This window comes from Lepisosteus oculatus, chromosome 26, assembly GCF_040954835.1.
Source record: "Lepisosteus oculatus isolate fLepOcu1 chromosome 26, fLepOcu1.hap2, whole genome shotgun sequence".
NCBI classification, from domain to species: domain Eukaryota; kingdom Metazoa; phylum Chordata; class Actinopteri; order Semionotiformes; family Lepisosteidae; genus Lepisosteus; species Lepisosteus oculatus.
Genome location: NC_090721.1, coordinates 5,043,167 through 5,065,578, shown reverse-complemented (window position 1 = coordinate 5,065,578; position 22,412 = coordinate 5,043,167). Strand labels below are relative to the sequence as shown.

General features: G+C 38.6%; 1 protein-coding gene across 3 annotated transcripts in view; it reads right to left on the bottom strand.

Annotated features, from left to right (window-relative positions):
• Positions 1-22,412, bottom strand: part of LOC102694577 (uncharacterized) — a 96,928-nt gene that overhangs the window by 32,345 nt on the left and 42,171 nt on the right. For all 3 annotated transcript variants that reach the window (XM_015367805.2, XM_069184368.1, XM_069184369.1), the window contains exons 30-41: positions 22,129-22,236; positions 21,369-21,554; positions 20,385-20,544; positions 19,892-20,040; positions 18,716-18,936; positions 18,192-18,320; positions 17,623-17,859; positions 13,796-13,910; positions 7,245-7,458; positions 5,746-5,855; positions 2,526-2,671; positions 118-190 (exon numbers count right to left, since the gene is read on the bottom strand). In XM_015367805.2, coding sequence (XP_015223291.2) covers positions 118-190; positions 2,526-2,671; positions 5,746-5,855; positions 7,245-7,458; positions 13,796-13,910; positions 17,623-17,859; positions 18,192-18,320; positions 18,716-18,936; positions 19,892-20,040; positions 20,385-20,544; positions 21,369-21,554; positions 22,129-22,236 — 1,848 coding nt within the window. The remainder of the gene's footprint in view (positions 1-117; positions 191-2,525; positions 2,672-5,745; positions 5,856-7,244; positions 7,459-13,795; positions 13,911-17,622; positions 17,860-18,191; positions 18,321-18,715; positions 18,937-19,891; positions 20,041-20,384; positions 20,545-21,368; positions 21,555-22,128; positions 22,237-22,412) is intronic.

The window sequence follows — 22,412 nt, the reverse complement described above, 5'->3', positions numbered from 1 at the left end:
TCAGCAGCAAGTAGGAGCTGGGATAAAGGGTCTCCTGTTTAAAGCAACACAAGCAGAAATCCTGCAAATATGAAAATATATTTCACAGCAATATGTCTGCATTTCTGAGAAACTTACCTAATGGTAGTCGTTCTAGTTCTGGATAATCCAAGTTAAACCATCTTTCCCACTCAGTCGAATGCTCAGCAATCTGAAATAAATTCAGATCTGATCATTGTTTTTGAAACATCCTCCAGAGCAAGTTCACATATTGATTGACTGACTGACTGATAAAACAGGCTGGACAACATCAAATCCTCTTTTGAATGCTTAGTCAAGTTGCCCTGGTTTAATGTACTTTTTCAACTTGCTGACCTGGTGTGGTTGTTTCTGAACAGATACTGTGTTTTAAATTTCTGCCTGTCTCGATATTCACAACAAATCACCCATAATAGCCAGCACGAGTTTGGGAGGCTCTGATCTTTCTGAACTGAGCCATTAAGACAGACAAGTCTTTAAAGAAACTGCTTTCACTTATTGCCCTCAATTAACACCTTGCTCAACACAGTCCCACTCCAGCTCCTCAGCAGTGCACCAGAAAGGCAAGGTCGAAGTGATTAAGCAGGGCAGCTCTGCTCCTGCACTGAAGCCAAAAGTGCAACCAGCCTCTTCTCTAACGTTACCGTACTTGTTAGGAAAGCTTTGGATTTGCCAGAATGTAGTGGTGTAGCATTGACATGGAAAGAATTTCCACATCTTCGCCCATTAAACACCACTCAAGCTGACTGGTCTTTCAATAGCAAACAATATTTATCATGGACATTTTATAAACTGACAGCCTTTTCAAATTAAGTTAACAACAACTGAAAATGGGAAAAGCATCTTCTTTAAAACCTAAATACCCAACTTACTCGTAGACTTCGGTGTATTTGCACAATAAGGTGTTCATTTACTAACCATAAAGAAACTTCTGTCACCTGTCTTAAGGTACCGTATCGTCAACTCTTTGCAAAATTGGTATTTGTACGCATCTCTGGACTTTCACTACATGGAGTCTTAAACATAAGAACAGTTAAAGACAGGACATTCAACCCATCTGGCCCAAAGTCTGGGGGATGGTTTAATCATAATCTTGCACGATTCTACTCATTCATATCCACATATCGCGATTCTTGTGCATCACTCCCTCCACCCCATCATCACCCTTGCTCAGCTCCCTGGCTCCTCCCGAAGAAGAGGGGGAGTAAGATGGGTTTCTGAAAGCCTTATGCTCACAGTCAGGTAGCTGTAAAGTTCCCTATCTAATTCACACCTCTACACCATCTTAATTAGGGTTTGGCCAAACTACTGAAATGGGATCAACTTCCCTCACATTCATAACATAAACACACAATTTACACATTGTTAGCTCCTGGTGCTGGATACACAGATATATTCTGATATAAATCACATCTCTAAATAAGAAAAAGCAAAACTCAATGCAACCTGTGCTTTCATTGCTACTTTGCGAATACATGCAGAATTACCATTCATGATATTTAAACACCAAATGCAGTACATGAATGATTAAAAACACACAGTAATAAATTAATCATTGGAGGGAGAATTTCCTTCAAATTAATTTATAAGTTGTGTACACTTCATTACCCTACGCTGTACTGCTCAGGCATTAAACAAAATAAAACAGAAAGTAACAAAATCACTTGGGTGTTTGCCCGACATGATTGTAATAGAGGCAATATATTTTTCAGCAAAAAAAGGCCATGAACATCCCTGGAAGTAATTCTCAGCACCACTTGCTCTCTACGCTTGTGACTAACTTTCCGGAGCTCTTTTCCGTAGATTTTACAACAGAAACCATGGAGGAAGGTTTGTAGGTAAATTCAAATTTACATACGTTGAGTCTGGCGTAAACCAAAATTAAGGACACTTCCTCTTCAGCTGATGTAATGTAACAGGTAGCTTACAGTGACTGAACTTCTCTTTGCTCCCAAAATAATAAATCCTTTGTCGATGTCTACTCCTGGCTTTCTGGTGTGGCTCAGCTGTCACGTCTCTGGGAGGAAAGTATCTCAGAAGTGTGTTCTGGCCCAATGTACTGTACATGTTACACTTGGGCCATGAGAAAGTATTGTAGCTTTGTTCACAAACTTTGCAGAAGATAAACGTTTGTCAATCACACACCTGAAGAAGGCTCCATTGCTGAAACGTTGTGTTTTCTTTCTTTTCTTTTCAGCTATTACTTGTTAGACAGATTGATGTCACTTCTAATTGCATTATCAAACGTGCAGATAAAATGATACAGTATCCAACCACAATTCCCTTTTGGGGGGGGCTAACAGTACCATTGAGGAGTTAAGAAATCTTGGTAAATGGGGCAAGACTCTCTCACGGTAAAATTAATCGTTTAGATCAATTTTCAAAACGCAGTGGCTGTCAACTTTGGTTTAAATGCACAGTAATAGGTTTGCTCTAACGTAGCAAGGGAGGATGATTTATGTACAGTATGTGCCTTGAAACAAGTGAGTGGGAGTGCTGAGACTGACCTGTACACAGACACCCTCCAGAGGACCAGGAAGAAGAGAGAGGGCCAGCAAGCACTCCCACTGCTCGGCTGGCATCCAGGCAGGTGGCAGCCCCTCAGAGCCAAGGTCTCGCAGGGACGGAGGAACTCCATCGTAATCTTGAAAGCCTTGAGAAGTGGGAAAGAAAGACACTGAATGAGTTTGGGACACACTACAGCAGCCGAGGTGCAAAACAGTACAGGACGTCTTTGTTTATTGCATGAAACAATCCGTAGTGATAGTACATGTTTTTATTATTATTATTACTGCAGTTCAATTTTGATGAAGGAAAAGAAATGTACAGTTTGTTCCAGCATATTTTATAGCCTAATATACTGTATGAGTGACCGCAGTCATAAAGAAAGCAAACAGCTTGCAACTTTCCATAGATGTAAGCAGAAATGAGACATCAGTCATTTATATAGGTTCTTTAGAAAAAAATGAAACTGCAGAAACTCTTAGAGGATCATTTTACTCACACTCAGAAGTACTCTCTACCACATCTTCTCTGTGTATTTATACACTGTATCTGTGCCTCTGCATAACCAATAGATAAAATTGTTTAATTGAGCCAGTATTGTATGGGTCAGGAAAAGACTGTTCATGTCATCCATTGTTTTCAACTTTACTAGTTTAATCTCAGGGTGAAGGAGATATAGCGTAATCCAATAATGATCTATTTGATATGTACTGTCAATTAACAACGGCAGGGTCAATTTTCCATGTGATTTAAGTCCATCAAAAGAAGGAAACAGAAGTATTTTATCAAAGTTAAATGCAGCAAAAGCCAACAGTAATGTTTTTTTTTTTGCAGAAGCCATCATTCCTGGCATGCCATTAAGCAGAAGCAAAATCTTTAAACAGCACAGTTGCCATGGGAAATTTACTGAACTATTTATAATGGCGGTTCAAATTAAATAAAGAAACAAATTAGGTTAAGAGAAAACCATCCGAAATACATGAACAGAAACCCAAACATGATGCGCTGCCAGGCTATGTATCCACAGCTCATCAGGCGCTGTGATCTTTGCAGTGAACGAATAAAGATGGACTTATGTATGTCAAGCACATACTGTGTTCTGTTTAATTAGAAGTACTCCATGAGGACCTGCACATGCTTTGTATCTGCTTCACTTTGTGCTTGGTATTTTGTTGCACACATATTATAAATATGCCAAGGTACTTGTAGTTAATTTGACTCGCTATTTATGAAGGCAGTGAGTGCTATTTATAAGAAGCAAGAGCAACAGAGACTGTGAAGTAACTGGTCTTTTATGGAAAGAATCAGATTAAGTTCAAAACTGTCCAACTGGTGCAAGATTATATTGAATATAAACATGACCTTTCCTCTGAGCTATAGGCAAGCCTGCTGTATTTATTGCCTGAAGAAGTGCTGTAAAACACTACAGACTGAAGGTTGATAAGTCAAGTGCTCCTGCTGATGCTGTGTCATATTATCGCACAGATGTGTTATTCCAATTATTTCATATTTCCTGTAATTTGTATTTCACATTGCGTGTACATGTTTAACATACATTTAATATTAATTTTTACACCATTTAGCCCAATGATTTAATTGCACATTAAAGTAAAAGGTTAAGAGAGTTCTGTTCTGTTCTAAAGCTATAAATAGTCCACAAAGCCTATGACTGAGTTTTTGAAACCATGGGTTGGTGATAAAACTAGATTAGTACGTTTCTCTACTACTCCATACAACAACAAATTATTTTCATGAGGAATTTTATGCTAAACAGAGAACATTCTTCTTCTTTATGAGGTTTGGATAAATTAGCTACAATACTACAGTACATGAAAGCTCTATGTTATAGCAAAGATAAAAACAACCTTCAAAACATATTGAGTGCTTTGATGGTCTGTAAGGTCTCCACTACACTCTTAAACACTATGATTAAGGAATGTATTGAATGGACTCCAGTGTGCTAACGTTGTCAGAAGGTTATTACATTTGTGCTGATAAGTTACAGCCATCATAACCAGTTCTGGCTAACTCAGCACGACATTAATGGAGACAAAGCAATCTCTAAAACAGGGCAGATATTTGCTAAAGCTGTAAAGGTTTGTGTCATTTTCTACTTTCTTCTGCTGCACACTGTTCAAATTACTTGAAAGAAAATGCAGTTAACATCTTAAGTGGATGCTGCCAAGAAGATCTGTAGTCTTCCTTTGAACCATCTAAGCAAATCCATTTTAAACCAGGGACAATGGGTGGTAATCTGAAGGCAAACAAAAAGGTAAGAAACTTAAGCAATGTATCTTTGAGATTGAGAATGAATATCGGTAAAAAAATGATTGTGGAAGGCTATTTAAGGCTACCTCTTGCTATTACGTGCTAGAGTAGAAAGGTGGCAGATGGGATAACGATGAACTCCCAGGGACAGTAATAGAATACCAAGTCTTCGTGAGAAAGCCAGTAACAGGATAAGCCATGAAACTGTAGTCCACTGTTAAATGATCCTAAAGGCAAACAAACTGGAACAAGAGGTTTAAGCATCATATGAAAGAGAAAGGGAGTAATCTCTGAGAACCCCTGAGAAGAAGTTACAGTACTTAAAAGGATAGAGGGAATAGGATTCAGAATATGTGGCATGCTGGGCACAAAAACCGACAAGCTATATTCTATCTGATTTTAGGCTTTAAGGTGGTGCAGCCCATTCCATCAGAAAGAAGGATTAGATATCATATTCTCTGAGCGGGCTCTCAAAACAATCTCGGAGAAAGCAGCCCCTCAGCAATAACCATAAGAAACAGCTGTCGCCCTTACTGTGCATGGGCAGCTTCTGCTCCATTTCTTGTTGCTTAGTACTGATCAGATTCGACCATGGCTAGCACAAAATTATTCTGTATCCCCCTGAGCAATTTGAGGAAGCGGTCCCCAATGGTTAAAAAGTAATTGACTTTTGCAGAACCAGCACTTCATAAATCCAGCTTATTTTAATGTGCTCCTCACAAACCATAATAAGTTTGTAACAAATATTAATGCTGTATGAAACAAACTATACAGAAGGCGGAATGGTTTTGGTCATGTTGCTGGGTCTTCTGCTTTTCAAGAAAGGCAACTGGGAACAGAGCTGGATGTAAAAGGCATCAGAAACTGCTGATGGCTCTACTACTAAAGTGCAAAATTCTAAAATGGCTCAACCACTGACAGGAAAAAATAGATTCTATAATGTACTCTATTTACCTTTTAAGAGAAAGGATACCTCTTCCTCTCTGAGTGCTCCTTCACCCTCCATCTGGATGTATAAAGACAGCATACAGGAAAACACCAGGCTATGTTCGGGATACAGGCTCCTACAAACAAACAAGAAGTGAGTCAAAAGTGTTATGACTGACCTGGAGCTTAGTAGTGGTACAAATGCATGCTTTTTATTTATAAAGGTTAGAATGATCATTCCCATCAAGAGACTTCAAGTACCAAGAACACAACAATTTGAACTGGATGGACTCGCATCACAGTAGCACATCCACCGCACATCACATGTCTCAGAAATTTCATTCGAAATTATTCAAAACCCCATATTATAGTACTATACAGTATATACTTTAATGCCTCAATGGTTTAGAAAATCAAAATGGAAGAATGCAACACGATCTTAGAAAGCGAATTAATTTCTCAGACAAGCAGCAGTGTAAATCTCACCACATTGTGCCACAGGCTTGTATGGAAATACACAATCTTTGAAACCCTTGAAGAAAGCATGCTATTTACTTATTTAAAAGGGTTTTATTAAAATAAACAAAAATCTTCTCCTTGTTTTTTGTCATTTCGGACCTCAGACCAGCTCCTGAGGGAACACCGTCTCTGCCAGTTTTCAACTTCAGTGGTTCTCACCTACAGCACTGTTTCAGTGCTCGGGCCTTGATTCCACACCTAGCCTGGATAAAGTACATTATTTCCAACATCAGCATACAGAGCGTTATCTGTATCTACAGTATCTGACTCTGCATGAAGAATTTGCTCACTAAATTATGAATAAAAAGGTTCTAATTGGTGACCAGTTTATCAAGTACAGCCATAGAAGGGAAGGACAATAAACCACAGCAAGCGAGTGTTTATCCTTCTGCTGAGGTCCCGTTGGTCACTTTTCAGCTACAGTACCCTACATGAATGAGAGCAGCTCTGGAGCTCACTGATTAACACAGGGATCATACCACTTGCATATTCCGATCAGCTTTTTAAGAGCTGAAAGCAAATTTAAAAATAATTCTCAGTTGGAGCAATACTCAATTGGCACTGGGACTCCATGACAGAACAATGATTGAGCACCACTGATTTGGGCAACCAGGGGGAAAAATGCCTACAGTATATAAAGATCAGGTGTGCATACCGACAGTCAGATCCAGAAAAGTATGATATTTATTCCTGTAACCCATGTCTTAATATTTCTGTGGCCTTTCTGTTCAACAAACCGCCCACCCAAGTCTGCAATTAGGCAGATGTGACCCAAGTGTCAAACTGACCTCCATCAGATTTTACTTGCTAATATCCCAGCTAACGAAAAAGTCAAACTGTGACATGACTTTGTAATGCAGAAGCATGCATTCCCTTTCTGCAATAATGCAATGAATGCTAATCAATGTGTTGCCCCCCCAAAAAAAATGTAAGTAACCCCCGACAGCAACAAATCAATGGAAAAATGACATCAGAGCACACAGACTGTAAACATTAAGATGACGAACTGGTTTATCGTCTGGTGGACGGTTTCTGTGAGCTGATCCACAAGCTGTCTGATTTCATTGGTGGACAGGCTCAGGCTGTCAGCTGCAGGTGATGGAGGTTTGTGTTTCCTCGATATGTCGGCTGTGTCCTTGGGAAAGCCCAACTGTGACGATGGAGATTCTTTCGAGACGTGAGGGTCCATAACTGGTTCATCGAGGTTCCTTTCTAAAGCTTCTGCATCAAAAAACAAAGACAAAACACTTGACATTGCAAAAAAGGAGATATCTTTGTTTTGATAACATGAATTCCCTTACTTGTATTGACGTCAGCATGGTAGGGCACTCTTAAAATGTAGAATCCATCAAGAAATAACCGATTTGAGTATGTGTGCTCAACTTTCTAACATAAAAGATATTCCTGATTTTTTTGCTCGTTTTGATTTATGATGATTTAATATGTATTTATTTCCAGGTGCAGTGTATTTTAGGAGATCAGGGAAATGGAAACCAGAAATGTCCTTGCATTCAGAAGAATGTATGAATCTCACCATTCAGCTGAATGGGATAACAGCTGGACAAGATCCCTACATCACTCAGCTACTTCATTGTATTCTTATAAATACAGCTGGTTGGTCATTAGTAGTGTAACAATAACTATTCCATGCTGAAAAGAGAATATTTACACAACGTTTTGGCTGTGGAGCCACAACTGACTCTAATTACTGCATGAAATAACAATTCTCACTCTCGCTCAAAAAATGAGTCCATCAACAAGTTCAAAAGAGCAGGTGTTTCTTTTCTCCTTCCACTTTCAATCAGGAAAAGGGAATTTCAAGAACATTATACACAAAAATACAACACACATTCCTGGTCGTGTAAATGTAAATTCTCTGACCAGCTTTCCCAAATGGAAGAAACACCGTTCTCCTTTGTGTTCAATGTTCAGTATTCCAGTGAGTGCTTAAAACATCATACATTTCAAAATCAAAGTCCTTGGAGTTGAAGGTTCCTTAGCATAGACAAGCTTTTCTATCAGCACAGGACCTTGTTAAAGAAATCTTTATCGGACAACAGAAAGAACTGGCCTGTCTCCTTGGGCTCTTCTCCTCCTTGCTCTTTTCTACTTTCTACCCCCCTCTCCTGTCCAGGTTCCAGCCTTCTCCTTAAAAAGGGTCAGGCTGATTCCTTCTCACCTGAGCTCAGTAATAATTAATAGTTCTCGGGTGGAACTAGAACAACCAAGTGACCTTTCTTAATTAACTAAAACGTCATATTACGACAAGATAATAAAATCCATCAATGAAACACTAATTTTTCATGTCAAAAGATTCTTTTTAGTGGCTAGTGTCACAGTAAGGCCAACGTACTAAAAATGTCTAACTTGGTCATTGCATGCAATGATGATTTTCACTACATAAAGCTTTTTATCTGCCTCATGTCGTAAAAAAAAATCCATCTTTTTTGTTTCTGTCTTGGTTGTGAATTGCCGGAATTAACTTTAATCTTTAATCCAAATCAATTCAACAGCTCACAGCCAAAAGAGATGAAAGATAAAAATAAGAGGAAAAGAGTGCACTGCCTTTGAGCTAATAGAATCACAAATTAAAAATTAAACCTTTTACTCTGTTCAGAAACAGCAGGACATTTTGACCTCTGCTTGACATATCTAAATGGAAGTGAGGTCAGATTAGCTGCTTTTGTCATGAAAATAAATCCGGTCTCTAAATCCTTTTGTACAGCATGGCTGGTTGTGTATATGTGGCTCTAAGATGCCAATTAGCCTGACAGTAGTGTAACTTTGTTAATATAATTTAATATTTTGATAATCCATCATCAGAAAACCACATATTCTTGCATAGGTAATGTAAATTTATTGGCTCTAATTAACATGTGAGAATAATTCAGACTATAAACTAAGAAGACACCCAAGTTTGGAATCAAATTCGGTACACAGCAGTGCTAACCACCAATAAAATGTGCCACTATTTATCACTTCTCCTGAAAAATATGAATCACCAGGAATCCAAGAACAAATGGGTATGAATCAGACTACAAAACCAAACTAAACTGACATTCTGATAAACTGTATTATTTTTATCCCAATCATCCTTTGCAAGTCCTCTGATATAATCATAATCTTAATTCACATCTCACAAAGACACATGAAACAGAAATGCACTATAGTGACAACTGCACCTCAAACCTACAAAATGTCAAACCAGTAATATAAGGTAATAAAGTATATATATATAAAGTACAAAATAAAGGTCTGGGAAGAAAATAAGCAGGCTGGATGCATCACTTTAAAATAATGCACAAGGAACAGCCATCCAGCATCTGTCAACAAAAGCTTGACAATATCTACAGTAAATATCTGGAAGGTCTAGTTTCTTCTGCAACGCTGCTGTTTCAAAAAATACTTTTTATTATACATCTACCTTATTTGAAATTGTTTGAAGAGCTGTTGTTTTTTTTTATCAGGCAATGGGCAATAACTCTTGTGCCCACTTGGGAGGGCATGCTGCAGCTTAGCACATACTGGAGGGGGGGGGTCATATCTCTCACTGACGCCCACACAAGCTCTCAACTTTGTACCAAGAACTAAGGGTCTCCAAGCAGGCTACTCACAGCCTGCTGGCCTGGTTCCACAACCTGGATACCACAACTGACTGGGAATCCCAGCTGCAGTCAGCAGTTGACATGACTGGGTCAATGGTTCCCAATCCTGGTCCTGGTGACCCACAAACCTGTTATTGCTTCGGGCGAGTCCTCAGTTATACAATCAAACCCTTCAGTGACTTAACGAGAAGAAGATTAATTTGAACTGCTTTGTTCCCAGCTCTTAAACATGTTGGAGCTTTAACCGTTGTATTTTGAAAGAGAAGTAAAATTCCAAACTTGTGACTAGAAACAAAATGGAGATATTCAGTTGAAGCAACTTCTTAGATCAATTAAGGCTTAAACAATATAATGAAGTTGGGATGGAATGAAAATCAGCACCAGGGTGGGTCATTAAGACCAGGACTGGGAACCACTGTATGCTGTAGGTCATAGGGTTCAGCCACCACTCTGAGCTAAAGCCTTTTCTGGCTTGGTCACTCAGAAACCCGTTTCACCTTTTTCAATGTGTTGCGGTGCACTGGAAACCAATAGGAAACACGTTCATTCTATTAGCTGTGGGAAAATCTATGATCTTTGCGCTTCCGACAGATTAAAACAACGACTTTAAAGCAATCCATTAAGGTTATTTTCTATTCTGTCCATCCCCCACTGCCAAACTGCTAGTGAGAGATTACTAGGGAAGCGTGTGACAAATGATGTTCAGGAAATGTTTCCCTTCTCGCCCTGAGGTAGCAGAGAGATCAGTGCAAAATCAGTCTTCTTTGTGTGTTCTAATGTAACACCGAACTTGGTATAACATGGTTTAAAAAAGAACTGAGGCTCATAATCTTTAAATTAAGTGTTATTATCCACGTTATACCATCTTAAGCTTATAAAACAAACGAATTTTCATTTCTACAAAATCATGCTTTCAGCCTTTTGAATAAACAGCTTATAATCCTTCAGGAAAAACCATCATGTCTCTGTGAATCTAATCTTATTGTGAAGGAATACGGCTTTGACAAACTTACTTCAGCTGCAACAATGTACGAGATCCATCATCGCTAACAGCATTTTTGAAGCTTCATCACAAATGGAACAGAAGGTTAATGAAAAAAAATCAGTGATAATATGGAGGCCGGTGGAAAACAGCATTCTACTGCCCCCATGTGAAGACTGAAGAAGAAATGTCTGCAGCTGAGCAGATTCAATGTCTCACTGCTTAAGGTAAGAAGTAAGAGAGCTGTTGTTTCTGTAGAGCTTTAACAAAAGCAAAAAAACATTACAAAATATGATTTAGATCCAGATTAGATCCAGCATCCTGGTTTGTTTTATGCTTCTTGCTGTATTTTGCCACAGAAGAGTACTTGTCTTTTCAGTTGAAATATGAGACTAGCTCAAGCGCTTTTGAGTAGATTTGCTACCTTAAAACTATTAATGGTCCATTTCTCTGTTTTTAAGTTTTTCAGACTCAAAATTGTTATGTAATTAAATGCTAGCATGTCAGTTCTTATTTAGTACTTTCATATTATTTGGAGAACAGACGTACAGTAATAGTAAACTCAGACTCAACATGTTTATATTTTGCTGTAGACGTATAGACAGGAAGATGTCAAAATATACAGATATGCCAATGCAAGATATATTTAATAAAATGAAGCAGGCCGCAACAGCAGAAGCAGAAGCAACAGATAGATGAACATGTCTGCAATGTTTAAAAATGCTAATGGTTACGAAGGCCACACAAGGATTCCCAGTGCTACAGTCTGTCAATACCATATGATTTTTTCTTAGAAAAGGCTTTTTTTGCTACCCCTTGCAAAGCCCATCCAAATCGCTTCCCAATTTCAAAATAAAAAAATTGCCAGTTAAAAGCGATACATTAAAGAACATGTTGCTGCACTATGGATTATTCTTTTGTCAGTTTTCAAAATCTACCTGCCTTGTTGTTTACCATAGGCTATCTATCTGTTTTAACAACCTCCAGAGGGACTTCACACAGCTCATTGTGCAGGAGTACTGCTAATGCATTCTCTCCAGCACTTCCCTGACTAATGTACACTTACACAGTGAGTGCATGTAACAGCCAGTAATAAACATCAGGAAAAAAGACGACTGTTTACAGTGTGAGGAAAAAGCTAAATTTTTAATCTTTAAACAGACAGTTCAAGAGCTGCTGGTAGCTCACAGAAGCTTTCTTTGTCCACAAGAAACAAGTGGTTTGCATTCAAACTAATAAAATAAAGCAGACTGGTGGCTGCTTATGTGCATCATAGCAAGCTTCTATTCTATAGCATCCTCTGTAATAGGAGACACTTGTGGTGTCAAAAAAGAGCAAATTGTGGAATTACAACATGTCAGGTTTACGCAACTCAGACACCAAATGTAGCAGTAATACAATTGTCTTAAATAAACTTTACTCTGAGAAACACAATCAATTCTTGACATGTTTTAGGACTATTTAGACAAGAACAGTTTGTTTCCTACACTTCACACAGTTGTTTAACGGTTAGACATGCAAACAGAAAATGTGTTGGCATTTCATCAGTTTTATCATTTGTTCTACGGAAAATGTGATTTCAGAAAAGGCACTAGGGAGTATTTACAGATGTTACACCTGACATCAAAGAAGAAAGACTGAAATTTACTTTAATGTGCTCTATTATATGGAATGGTCTGACCTTTTTTTGCTGACACTTTTGTGCCATTTTGAAAAGGGCAAAAAAACCTCCTGGATTCCATTATGTGATGAAATATGTGAATAAGGGATAACATTCGCCTTGCAGAAAGGAAAAAAAAACAATCTTTAATAGGCACACTGGAGACATTTCAAAGTTATTTGGCTCAGTACTGGTATAAAAATTATCTTTTGCTCATATAAATTTTTAAACCACTCTTGCTTTATATGTAAAATCAGAATGGAAGCAAATGAGAGTATTTGGATAGTTTTATATGTCCATGAATATCTCAGTTTAAAAATTACAGTCCTGTTTGATCAGTTAACTGCGATAAAAGTCAGTATTATATTAACCTATACTTTATCGGTTCTTGAGCTTGCTGTGTTTTAGGCTCTCACCACTACAAACTGTACAACCTTTACTTACAAATCTACATAACATTTAAAATGCCTGTGTAATCTGAAAGAAATTTAGTTTTGTGTTTGTCTAATATGTTCAGCATGACCATGCTAATTAATGTGGTTCATGTTAGCCTGCTAATAATAATGTTTATATAGTACCAATAACCACCTTAACATGACCGGGTCTGCAAACCCATAGAAATTCAAAGAGACCTGCCATCTGCACTTCACATTCCTGAAAATGAACAGAGATGTCAAATCCAATTAGAACTTTCCTGTTTCTCAATGCATTGAAATTTCAGTGCCGTAAAATATTTCAAAGTAAACAGGCCAATACTTAGCAGTGTAGAGGTTTGCAGTCACAATGTTCTTGATAATTGAATCAATGTAATTATTGAGTGCTTTAAGAGGCCAGAAATCTCAGATGTAGATGTGGCCTTAACCTGCACAGCTGAGGTAATGACAGCCTGGACACAAGGGTGAGTTTACCTGGACCCACTGACTAGGTGAAAGAAGTCAAGGAGTGTCTGCAAGGGCAGTGAGGAGGGGGGTTACAAAACTATCAACTCTGGGAAAGGTGTGTCTGTTAACCAGACTTAACAGAGCGATACTAGGAGCTAGCCACTTGGTCTCAAGTTTTGGTTAGGAACTACAGTATATTATAATATTTCAGCTCTTGTGTTCTGAATTTGTGGTACACATGCAGTAGGTAATTACACTGTTGAGGAGAAATATAATGCCTTTGTTGGAGCTTGTGTTCCTAGAGACAGCTCAAAAGGCTTCCACAGGCAGTAAAACAGAAGCAGAAATGCCTTCATTTTATGTATCATTTTTTCGGTCATTTAACTTTCATTTGTTTAGACATTAAGAAAATAACAATTTGCTGGATTACCTCTTCCAGGAATATCACCACCATGCTGTCTGTCATCGGAATCATCGGCTTCTGTGACTTCAGGGTCCGTTACAGAATTAGCTTGATTGAATGCATTTTTCCGAGCATCTTCAGCCTGTAACCATGGCAACATCGCTTACCCGTCAAATTACAGTACCCACAAATCATTAAATGTTTTTGCTCCATTAAAAGAAAGAGAAATTAACGACACCAAATAATAAGTTGGACATTAAAATATATGCGAGGAAAACGACGAGTCATTACCTTCCAAATAGAGCAACACTTGTGTCCAGTTACGCTACGTGAAGCTATAAATTGGTTGCTTTATTGAGGTCACCAGGACGCCCTGGCAGTGATCATTATAAAAAAGTTTGCATGTTCTTTTTTATTTCCAGAAAGACTTTGATTTCTATCAATCTAGTAGCATTTACATTCACATCGGGATGCTGATCTTTGCCAGGCTAGAAAACAAACTTGAAATAACACATTTTTAGCCAACAAATATATGTCAGGGACATGGTTAATTAAAGTACAAACAGGACTGGGTCCCAGCTGTCAGGTCATTACTGTACCATTGATTGTGAGCATCAACTCACAGACTAGAGGACAGACTGACAGCCCTTTGGTTTGCCACCAGGAAGCACATTTTGTTTAAGTGTGGTTCACCCATTATTTGGGGTTTTTTATTTTCTATTTTTGTGCTAAATTTTTCTGCCAAGTAAACAGTAGTTTACAGCGCTAGTAGCTAAGAGATCTAGACCCCCTGTATGTATAGGTACTAAAATTAAACCTAGAAATTATTAAGTGGTAAAGAGAAAGTGTGCCACAAGGTATAAAACACAAGCCTCACGTGTTCACTATAATTTTAAGCCTAAATGGATAAAGACAGACAGGAATTTGATTCCTATTCCTAATAATCATTATTGTCCATTATTAAAGCCACCAACATTTGGAGGTCATGACAGCGTTATATCTTCCTCTCCATCCCCATATTTCAGAAGCTCCTACATCGTTTAAGGCTCATCCACTATCCTAAGGCTACTCTTTTTAAAAATCTGATACTGTTCAGTATAAAGCCACAAACGTCTGTATGGGAAGTCCTTGATTTCAGATGTAGTAAAGGGGCAATCAGTCCTCATTTTATCACTGTTTTTTAACATTGTTAACAAGATATGCAAAGACGTTACTGAACTAATACACACATAGCATGAGACAATATGGTACTGACTAGCTCTCATAATGCAGTGTCAATCAGCCAGGACTTCAATAATAATACACTACACAGCATGGGAAGTGTCAGAGTAAACTACACAAGTTGATTTCATAAATGTGTTGCTGTTCTGCTTTCTCATGCTGTGAACACGTTCATATTCAATCATATCATTTATAAATGCCATGAACCTGAGTAGTATTCCTTACAAGATCCATATTAAGTATTAAAATAGGGTTATAACATCATCCCTAATGAGAGTGAAACAGCAGTCTATTGTTGCTTGCTTTGGCTAAATATACACAGAGCACAATTAGAAGCCTCTATTTAACTACTTAATTAATATGCATATATCTGATAACGGATAGACGGCTAGATATCCAAGATATGGATTATGGGAATGTGATTGTTAATTAGCTCTGCTTACTTAATCAGTACATATGCAAAGTACACATCTCTTTAGCTGTTCCTGCTTTCTAGAGTTTTGAAATAGCCAGAGCTAATTAATATTTACATTTTTGTAATTCAGAGATGATCTCTCTGTCTGCACGGCCATCTCTAAGTGGGAATTATGTGCTTCCGCACTATAAAAAACGATGGAATTGAGAATTACCTGAACAATAAACATGCATTTTTCCTCCTTCAAAAATGAAAAAATAGCCCTGCATGTACAGTACTCTAAGATGACAAGAGGAAGGGTCTCTTTTTGTTGTTGTATAGCTGCACCCTGTCGCTAGGTAACAGGGATAGGAAGCATGACAACGTAATGATTCTCTTCGGACTGTGAAATAGTCTCAGGCTGCTAAAGAATCATTATTATTTGGATGATGAACTGCAAGGTATTAATTTCTTTACAAATGAATAATAAATTGCACATAATCAATTTGGATTAAGTTTGGATATGAACTGATATAGTGTGAATATCAATTTGGTTATGAATTGACTGTATCTGGAATGGGAGCAGCCCGATTAAAAATGAATGTAAAAATCAATTGACAAACAGCTACAGCGGAAGGAAAAAATACCTATATCGGCTGCTGTTATTGCTCTTTTGTATTAAAGGAATTTTCAAGGACATTCACAAAGCCTAGCAAATGGTCACATTTCTGCACTTTATGATGGGTATCTAATTGAAAGATCCAAAGACAAATCATCTTACTACGTGCACTCGGTTAGGGGACAAAATTCATGGAATGTGCTTAAAATTGTTCCTTTCGGTTAACATGTCATTAGCTCGGTTTTTCTGTCAGATCCCATTATCAGAAAGACACTCATTCCCGGTAAAAGTCAGGTTATCCCAAACAACCAGAGAATAAGGAGGGACGTCGCTGTGGGCAGCACGCCAGTCCATCGCAGGGCACACAAAGAATTGATGACAATTTCGAGTCTTTAAAAGGGGGAAGGAAAATGGAGCAGTCGGAGAAGCCCGACACCAACCTGAGATAACATGCAGGCTCTGTATAGACAGTGCCCCAATCCAGAACTGAGCCCAGGGCGAAAGAGATGTGAGGAAGCTCATCTAACTGCCATGCCTCAGTGCTCCTCCTGACTGAGCACTTTCATCGCTAAACCACTGGAAGACATTGCATCGTGACGAGGAACGGTCAATGAGCCTCATCCTCAGGGTGTTACACAGAGCACTATAAAATAATAACTTAAGACAGTGTGAATCTGCCTAAGTCACTGTTTACTCTCCTCTCGCCCCCTTCTCCCGTTTGATTTCCTTTCTTATTTTGCCCTTACAAAGCTTCCGAAGGCAAGCTGACTGCAAGGATCTGCTTGGCACCAGATTTTTGTGTTAGTGCAGCTGACATTGCTCCCCAGCTGGGTCTTCTCAACCCAGATTGGTTTTGTCTTCTAATCCTTTGTGACACTTCTGTGTTATTACTGCTGACACCCCCAGTGGTAATGGGACTGATGCTAGCTGTCAGATTTTATAGTTCTTTTCCCCCTTGGAAAGACTACCAAAGTACTTAGGAGCTATTTTCATGTTAGCAGATCCCTCAGGGTTAGCACTGTCTTTACTCTTCATCAATTAATTTGTTCAACTCAGTGTAACTTTATTGGAATCACTTAGGGGCCTTAATTAGTCCTAAAAACTTGTTCTTTGTTGTAGCTGTCACTTGTCACTGTGAGTACTGCAGACTTCCCTGGCAAAGTGAGGTCTGGCACTCTGTTACCATCAAGGCAGAATGTCCTAGCTTCTATCCAAAAGGCATGCTGAGGACATGTAGGGTAAAAGCTGCCGAATAACAGTGAAGACCACCACTGAACGTCATAGTATGGCAATATGTTACACTCCTGGCTTCTACCGCCAAGATTTTCTTTAAAAAAAAATAATAATCAGCTGGAAAACACTCTGCTAATAAACTACCATGTTATTTAAATGATTGAATGCCCTTTTCAATTAAAACAGCTTAGGAATTCTACTGGAGTTGTGATTTTCAGTTATTTGTTATTTTAAAAATCGCTTTTGCCAGTCTCCAGTCTGCTGCTTACATTAACACAAACCTCAGAATAAACTGGATAATTATACAGCACTTCACACTATAAACTATAAATGCTTCCACCTTGGCATGCAGCAAGGGTTAAATATATTCTCATTTTTTCCCCTTACTTTTATATCTATTTCCTCCTTTTCGTCTTCTTCATTTTCTGTGAAAGTGTTTCCAACAGCTTTGTCAAAGAGGCGCAGGAAATAGCTCAAGGGGAACTTGTATTCCCTCGCCAGCATCCTCAGGGCCTGCAGTACTGAGAAAAGCTGTGCTCCGCGCTGGGCTATAGGAAGCAGCTTGTTTCTCAGCTCAAAGAGCCTGGACTCAAGTGATTTAGCCCTCTCCAGCTTTTCAGACAGCTGGAAGAAAAGGAAATGAGAGCAGTGTAAAAGATCAAGCAAATATATTTTCTTTTTCCCCAGTCATATTCTCATATTCCAACCACAACGACCATGAAAGTGATTTAAGTGGTCAGAAAGCTACAATTAAAGTTGATCATTTTTTAATGACTCTTTTTATTCCTAGAATAAACATAAAACACTTGTGCCTAATGTGGTGGCACAAGTTACCAAGGTGTAGAGAGACTTGTAATTATATTAAGCAATTAAAATCCAAATGTGTGTATCTGAAGTGATTAAAAACTATGCTGATTTTTTCACTAGTGGATATTTTAAAAGGTTGACAATCTTACTTGTTTTCTGTTGTTAAAGATGGCAGTCACAGCTTCGATGTCTTGAGGTGAGGAATTTAAAGACTCTTGAAACTTTTGCTCCAGTTTCTTGAGCAAACATTGGACTTGGTGAACATTCTTGGATGCGTTCTGATTTGGGAATACATACAGAAGAACACTGACTAGAAAGATGAGTGCAAATGACCAACATACTAAAAAAACTACCTCTAAAACATTGAGTAAGAAAATCAATCAGTAATGTCAATTCACATATCTGATGGCAACCAGCATAACACTTAAGAAAACAACAAAATAACACCTGTGCCTGTAAGGTCAGTATTTTTTATGCCAAAATACCAATATTCTATTAAAGGCCACCATACATTTTCTCCTTAATCTTCATAAATTGTTAGACTTTCAGAGGTTTAAAGGGCACATACTGCCATACCATTGTGCAGTACACAGAAATGCTCACTGAATCCAGTGGCCCATTAAAGGAGTAATTGAGGCATTGAAGGGACCTGCAAATTCCTCCACTTGCAAACCTTTAATTGCCTATGAAGATCCTGCTGGGTTCCGGCAAACAGTCGGTGAAGCAGGAAGTCTCGTATTGTATCCTCGTCCTCGCTGCAGTTTACAAGAGTGGCTCCAGAGGTGATGTCTGCAGGCAAAGGTCTTTGCGCTTGAGATGTGGCAAGGTACAGTTTAAACTGGTCTGAGCCGAGCAGTCTGCGTCCTTCCAAGCAGACGATGCTGGAACAATTGTCTAATAACACAGCGAAGACGTCAAAACATCAGTTCCATCGTCACGATTTTTTGAGAATACAGTACAGAAGTATAAATGACAGAAATTTACACCAAACTTAATTTTCAACAATGTTATGGTAAAGCTTCATGAAATTTAAAGAGCACTATGGGTGGAGAATTAATGGAACAAGCAACCCTACCGTGTTGTTGAAGCCAGTTTCTTGAGTCAAGAAACAGCTGGATGAGTTACAGTAGCTCCTAGCAACCAAAGAAGCTGGGTGGCCTCTCTTTTTGTTATTACGGTAAGTCTAGAATCACTCAATTGCAGTAAAAAGTAATTTTAGTATGCAATTTCATTGGATTGAGTTTTAAATGGCAACTCAGGGGTACTATGGTTAGTACTGCTGCCTCATAGCACTGGGTTCAATTCTGGACTTAGGGTGCTCTATATGTGGAGTTTGTATAGTATTTTCTCCATGTTCACATGGGTTTCCTTTGGGTGCTCCGGTTTCCTCCCACTGCCCAAATACAGCCTGTTAAGTTAACTGGCTTCGGGGAAAATTGTTACTGGTATGAGTGTGTGTCTGTGTGTGCCCTGCGATGGACTGGTGTCCTGTCCAGGGTGTGTGAGTGTGTGTGCCCTGCAATGGACTGGTGTCCTGTCCAGGGTGTGTGAGTGTGTGTGCCCTGCAATGGACTGGTGTCCTGTCCAGGGTGTATCCCGCCTTGCGCCTGTTGCTTTCCTGGATAAGTTCCAGCTTCCCAGTGATGCCAAATTGGAAGAAGCAATGAGTAAAATGCATGGATGCATTTTAAATCCAAATTAAATAACTCATGATAGTGTACTGTATGTACACTGAACCTTTAAGTTCAGTTCATCTTAAATCACTATCCAAATTCCAAAGATATACTTGTGTAGCAACTGAACTAGCAAAATAAGGAAACAGCCCCACTGTTTGACTTCTGGCACGTACCACTTTGAGGCTCAGTCTCAGTGACCGTGTTGCAGTGCTCAATCAGAGGCCGAATCAGGCTAGCCCAGAGCTGGGTGTAGTTATATATAAACAAGCTGTGACCAGAGTGGAGAGCCTTCTCAATGGCCAGAGAGATACTGCCGTCTGGCCTAGATAAAACGGAGCAGAAAAGACGATTTTAGAAAGTAACACATTTCTAATCACGCCTTTGCAACATGCTTGCTGTTTACTCACTAAAAATCCTGAAATTCTACTGTGGTGATTTGATAGCGATTTGACAATTTCCCTCACAGGGTTAATAAAGTATCTATCGATCTAATCTTAACAACAATGCAAAAAGAAGCCCCCAATACCGTATATATTTGCCTTAAAATTAAGCCAATTTAACACTGAAAAGAAAACATCCTGAATAATCAGAAATATTCATTCATCTACACAACAGAAATGACAAGCACAGTACTAATTTATGTGTATAGTAGCAGGATGGTCTAACCCTTCACCAAGCCTGAGACTCGTGGCTGACATGGGGGGTGAAGTCTCCTGCAGCTCTTGGAACCATTTTTCTGCTTCATTGCTGGGGTGCATCAGAAATGGGGGCCTCTGCCAAGAACAGAGCAGAATCACAGCATTCTGCATCTGCTGAAGGGTCCAGTCTGGAACAAGAGATCGTGTGTGAACACAGGGAAAACAGGATGCAGAGATGTCAAAGCAAGATCCCAGAAGATTCAACGGACAAAGTGATTTTGCAAATAAGTCTACGACAGCATTACCTTGTTAAACTAAGGCAGCCTGAAATAGCTAGAATAATAAGTAGCTAGAATAATTAGTTGGAATCTTCAAACATCTAATTAATTCAATTTAGAATCTGTTTTTTTTTCCAAATGCAAACATGTTAATGTAGCTAATTAAAGAGATCTTGCAAATCCTGTACAAAACACTAAACCCTACAAAAATGATTCAATTAATAATACATTCGCTACAAAAATTGACAAAATAATTTAATACAGCATTGCTACTGCTTATTATTACTTTTTATTTCCAGGTGAATTTAGAACCATAAGTGATCTATATTGATTTACAAGAAACACAGTCAAACACATATCTTGACACCAATTTTATACAAGGTTCAAATATCAGGAACTATTTTAGTTTAGGGGCTGCAAATTCCAGTTGTACCTTTTCTGATATTAACCTGCTAGGAATTAAAGCTTTCTTGGTTAAATGTGATACTTTACCTCTAATACAAAGCAAACTGTTACATATGATACATATAGATCAATCCTAGCTAGTGTATACTGTATACCTATAGAAAAAGGTCCAAGAGAAAACAGATTTACCTGATGTACTTTTAAAAAATTAGTCTTGTTAACCACAAATCAAAAAACTCTCTTGGACCCCTGGAAAGTATGGATTACCACATTTACATGCATACTGTTTGTCCAGAACTACTGTCAAATAATAAAACGGACACAACCACCTTTCAGAACCCAGTGGTGAATCTTCTCGTCTCCAGCCACTATTTTCAGCAAGGCTTTAACAAAGTCATGGTAGTGCTCCGAAGCAATGACAGGTGCAGAGAGGTCCACGGAGAAAGACCCAGCATCAGCAGGCCCTTCAGCTTCCTGAAGCATCTGAACATCCTGACCACCTTTTTCTGCAAACCCTGTATAGCAGAACAAGAAAACGCTTATACAGTACTCTAAAAAAGTACTTCTACAAGCCCTTCTGTGAGCTAGATAATAATTAGAGTTTAAAAAACAGGTGAACAACTTTTTAATTGAGCTTGCCTTAGGCGTATTGAATTGGAAACACTGCACAGAATACGTCTTACTATTAATAAGGGGCTAGGTTAAGTTTTCCTTGTGAACAACACAGTCTTGTTACAATTTCTTTCAGTTCGATTTATTTAATAATGGAGGAGCGCGAGAGCTAAGACAGTGAAAATGTAAGAAAATAATCTCCTCACTTCCCCAAAAGGGAGGAGTTGGTATGTTTGTCTAGAAACCCTGTGCTACCCATCTAACAATTCCTTTCAATAAAGCTGATCAATGGGGGGGGAAGTAGACATGATGAGCGTGATGGAATCTGCAGTACCAACAACAAAGGTTTTGTTAGCATAAAGTATCCATTAAAGCAAAAAGAATCCTTTTTTTCTTTTTCAGTAGGACTGTGAAGAGTATGCAATGCTAGGGAAATTAGAACAAATGGCACAGCCCTCCTTGGGGAACTCTTTGTACCTTGGCAGTTCTGTTCTCCTTGTTTGCTATCTGCCATCACATTTGTTTCCTTCTCCGTCTCCTCACCCTCTCTCTTGAAGAATTCTACAGAGAAATCAATTACTCTCCCTGCAGCACAGAGAAACGACAGAGGGGACATTTTTTTTTTTTTACAATGGTTTAATCATCTCCATCAATACAGCTCTGAAAACATCAGCCATCACAGCCCCGAATATTGATTGGGACATTAAAATAATTTCCCAGATTCTGCAGCCAACATAAAAGTGACAGGGAGCCCCATTTTA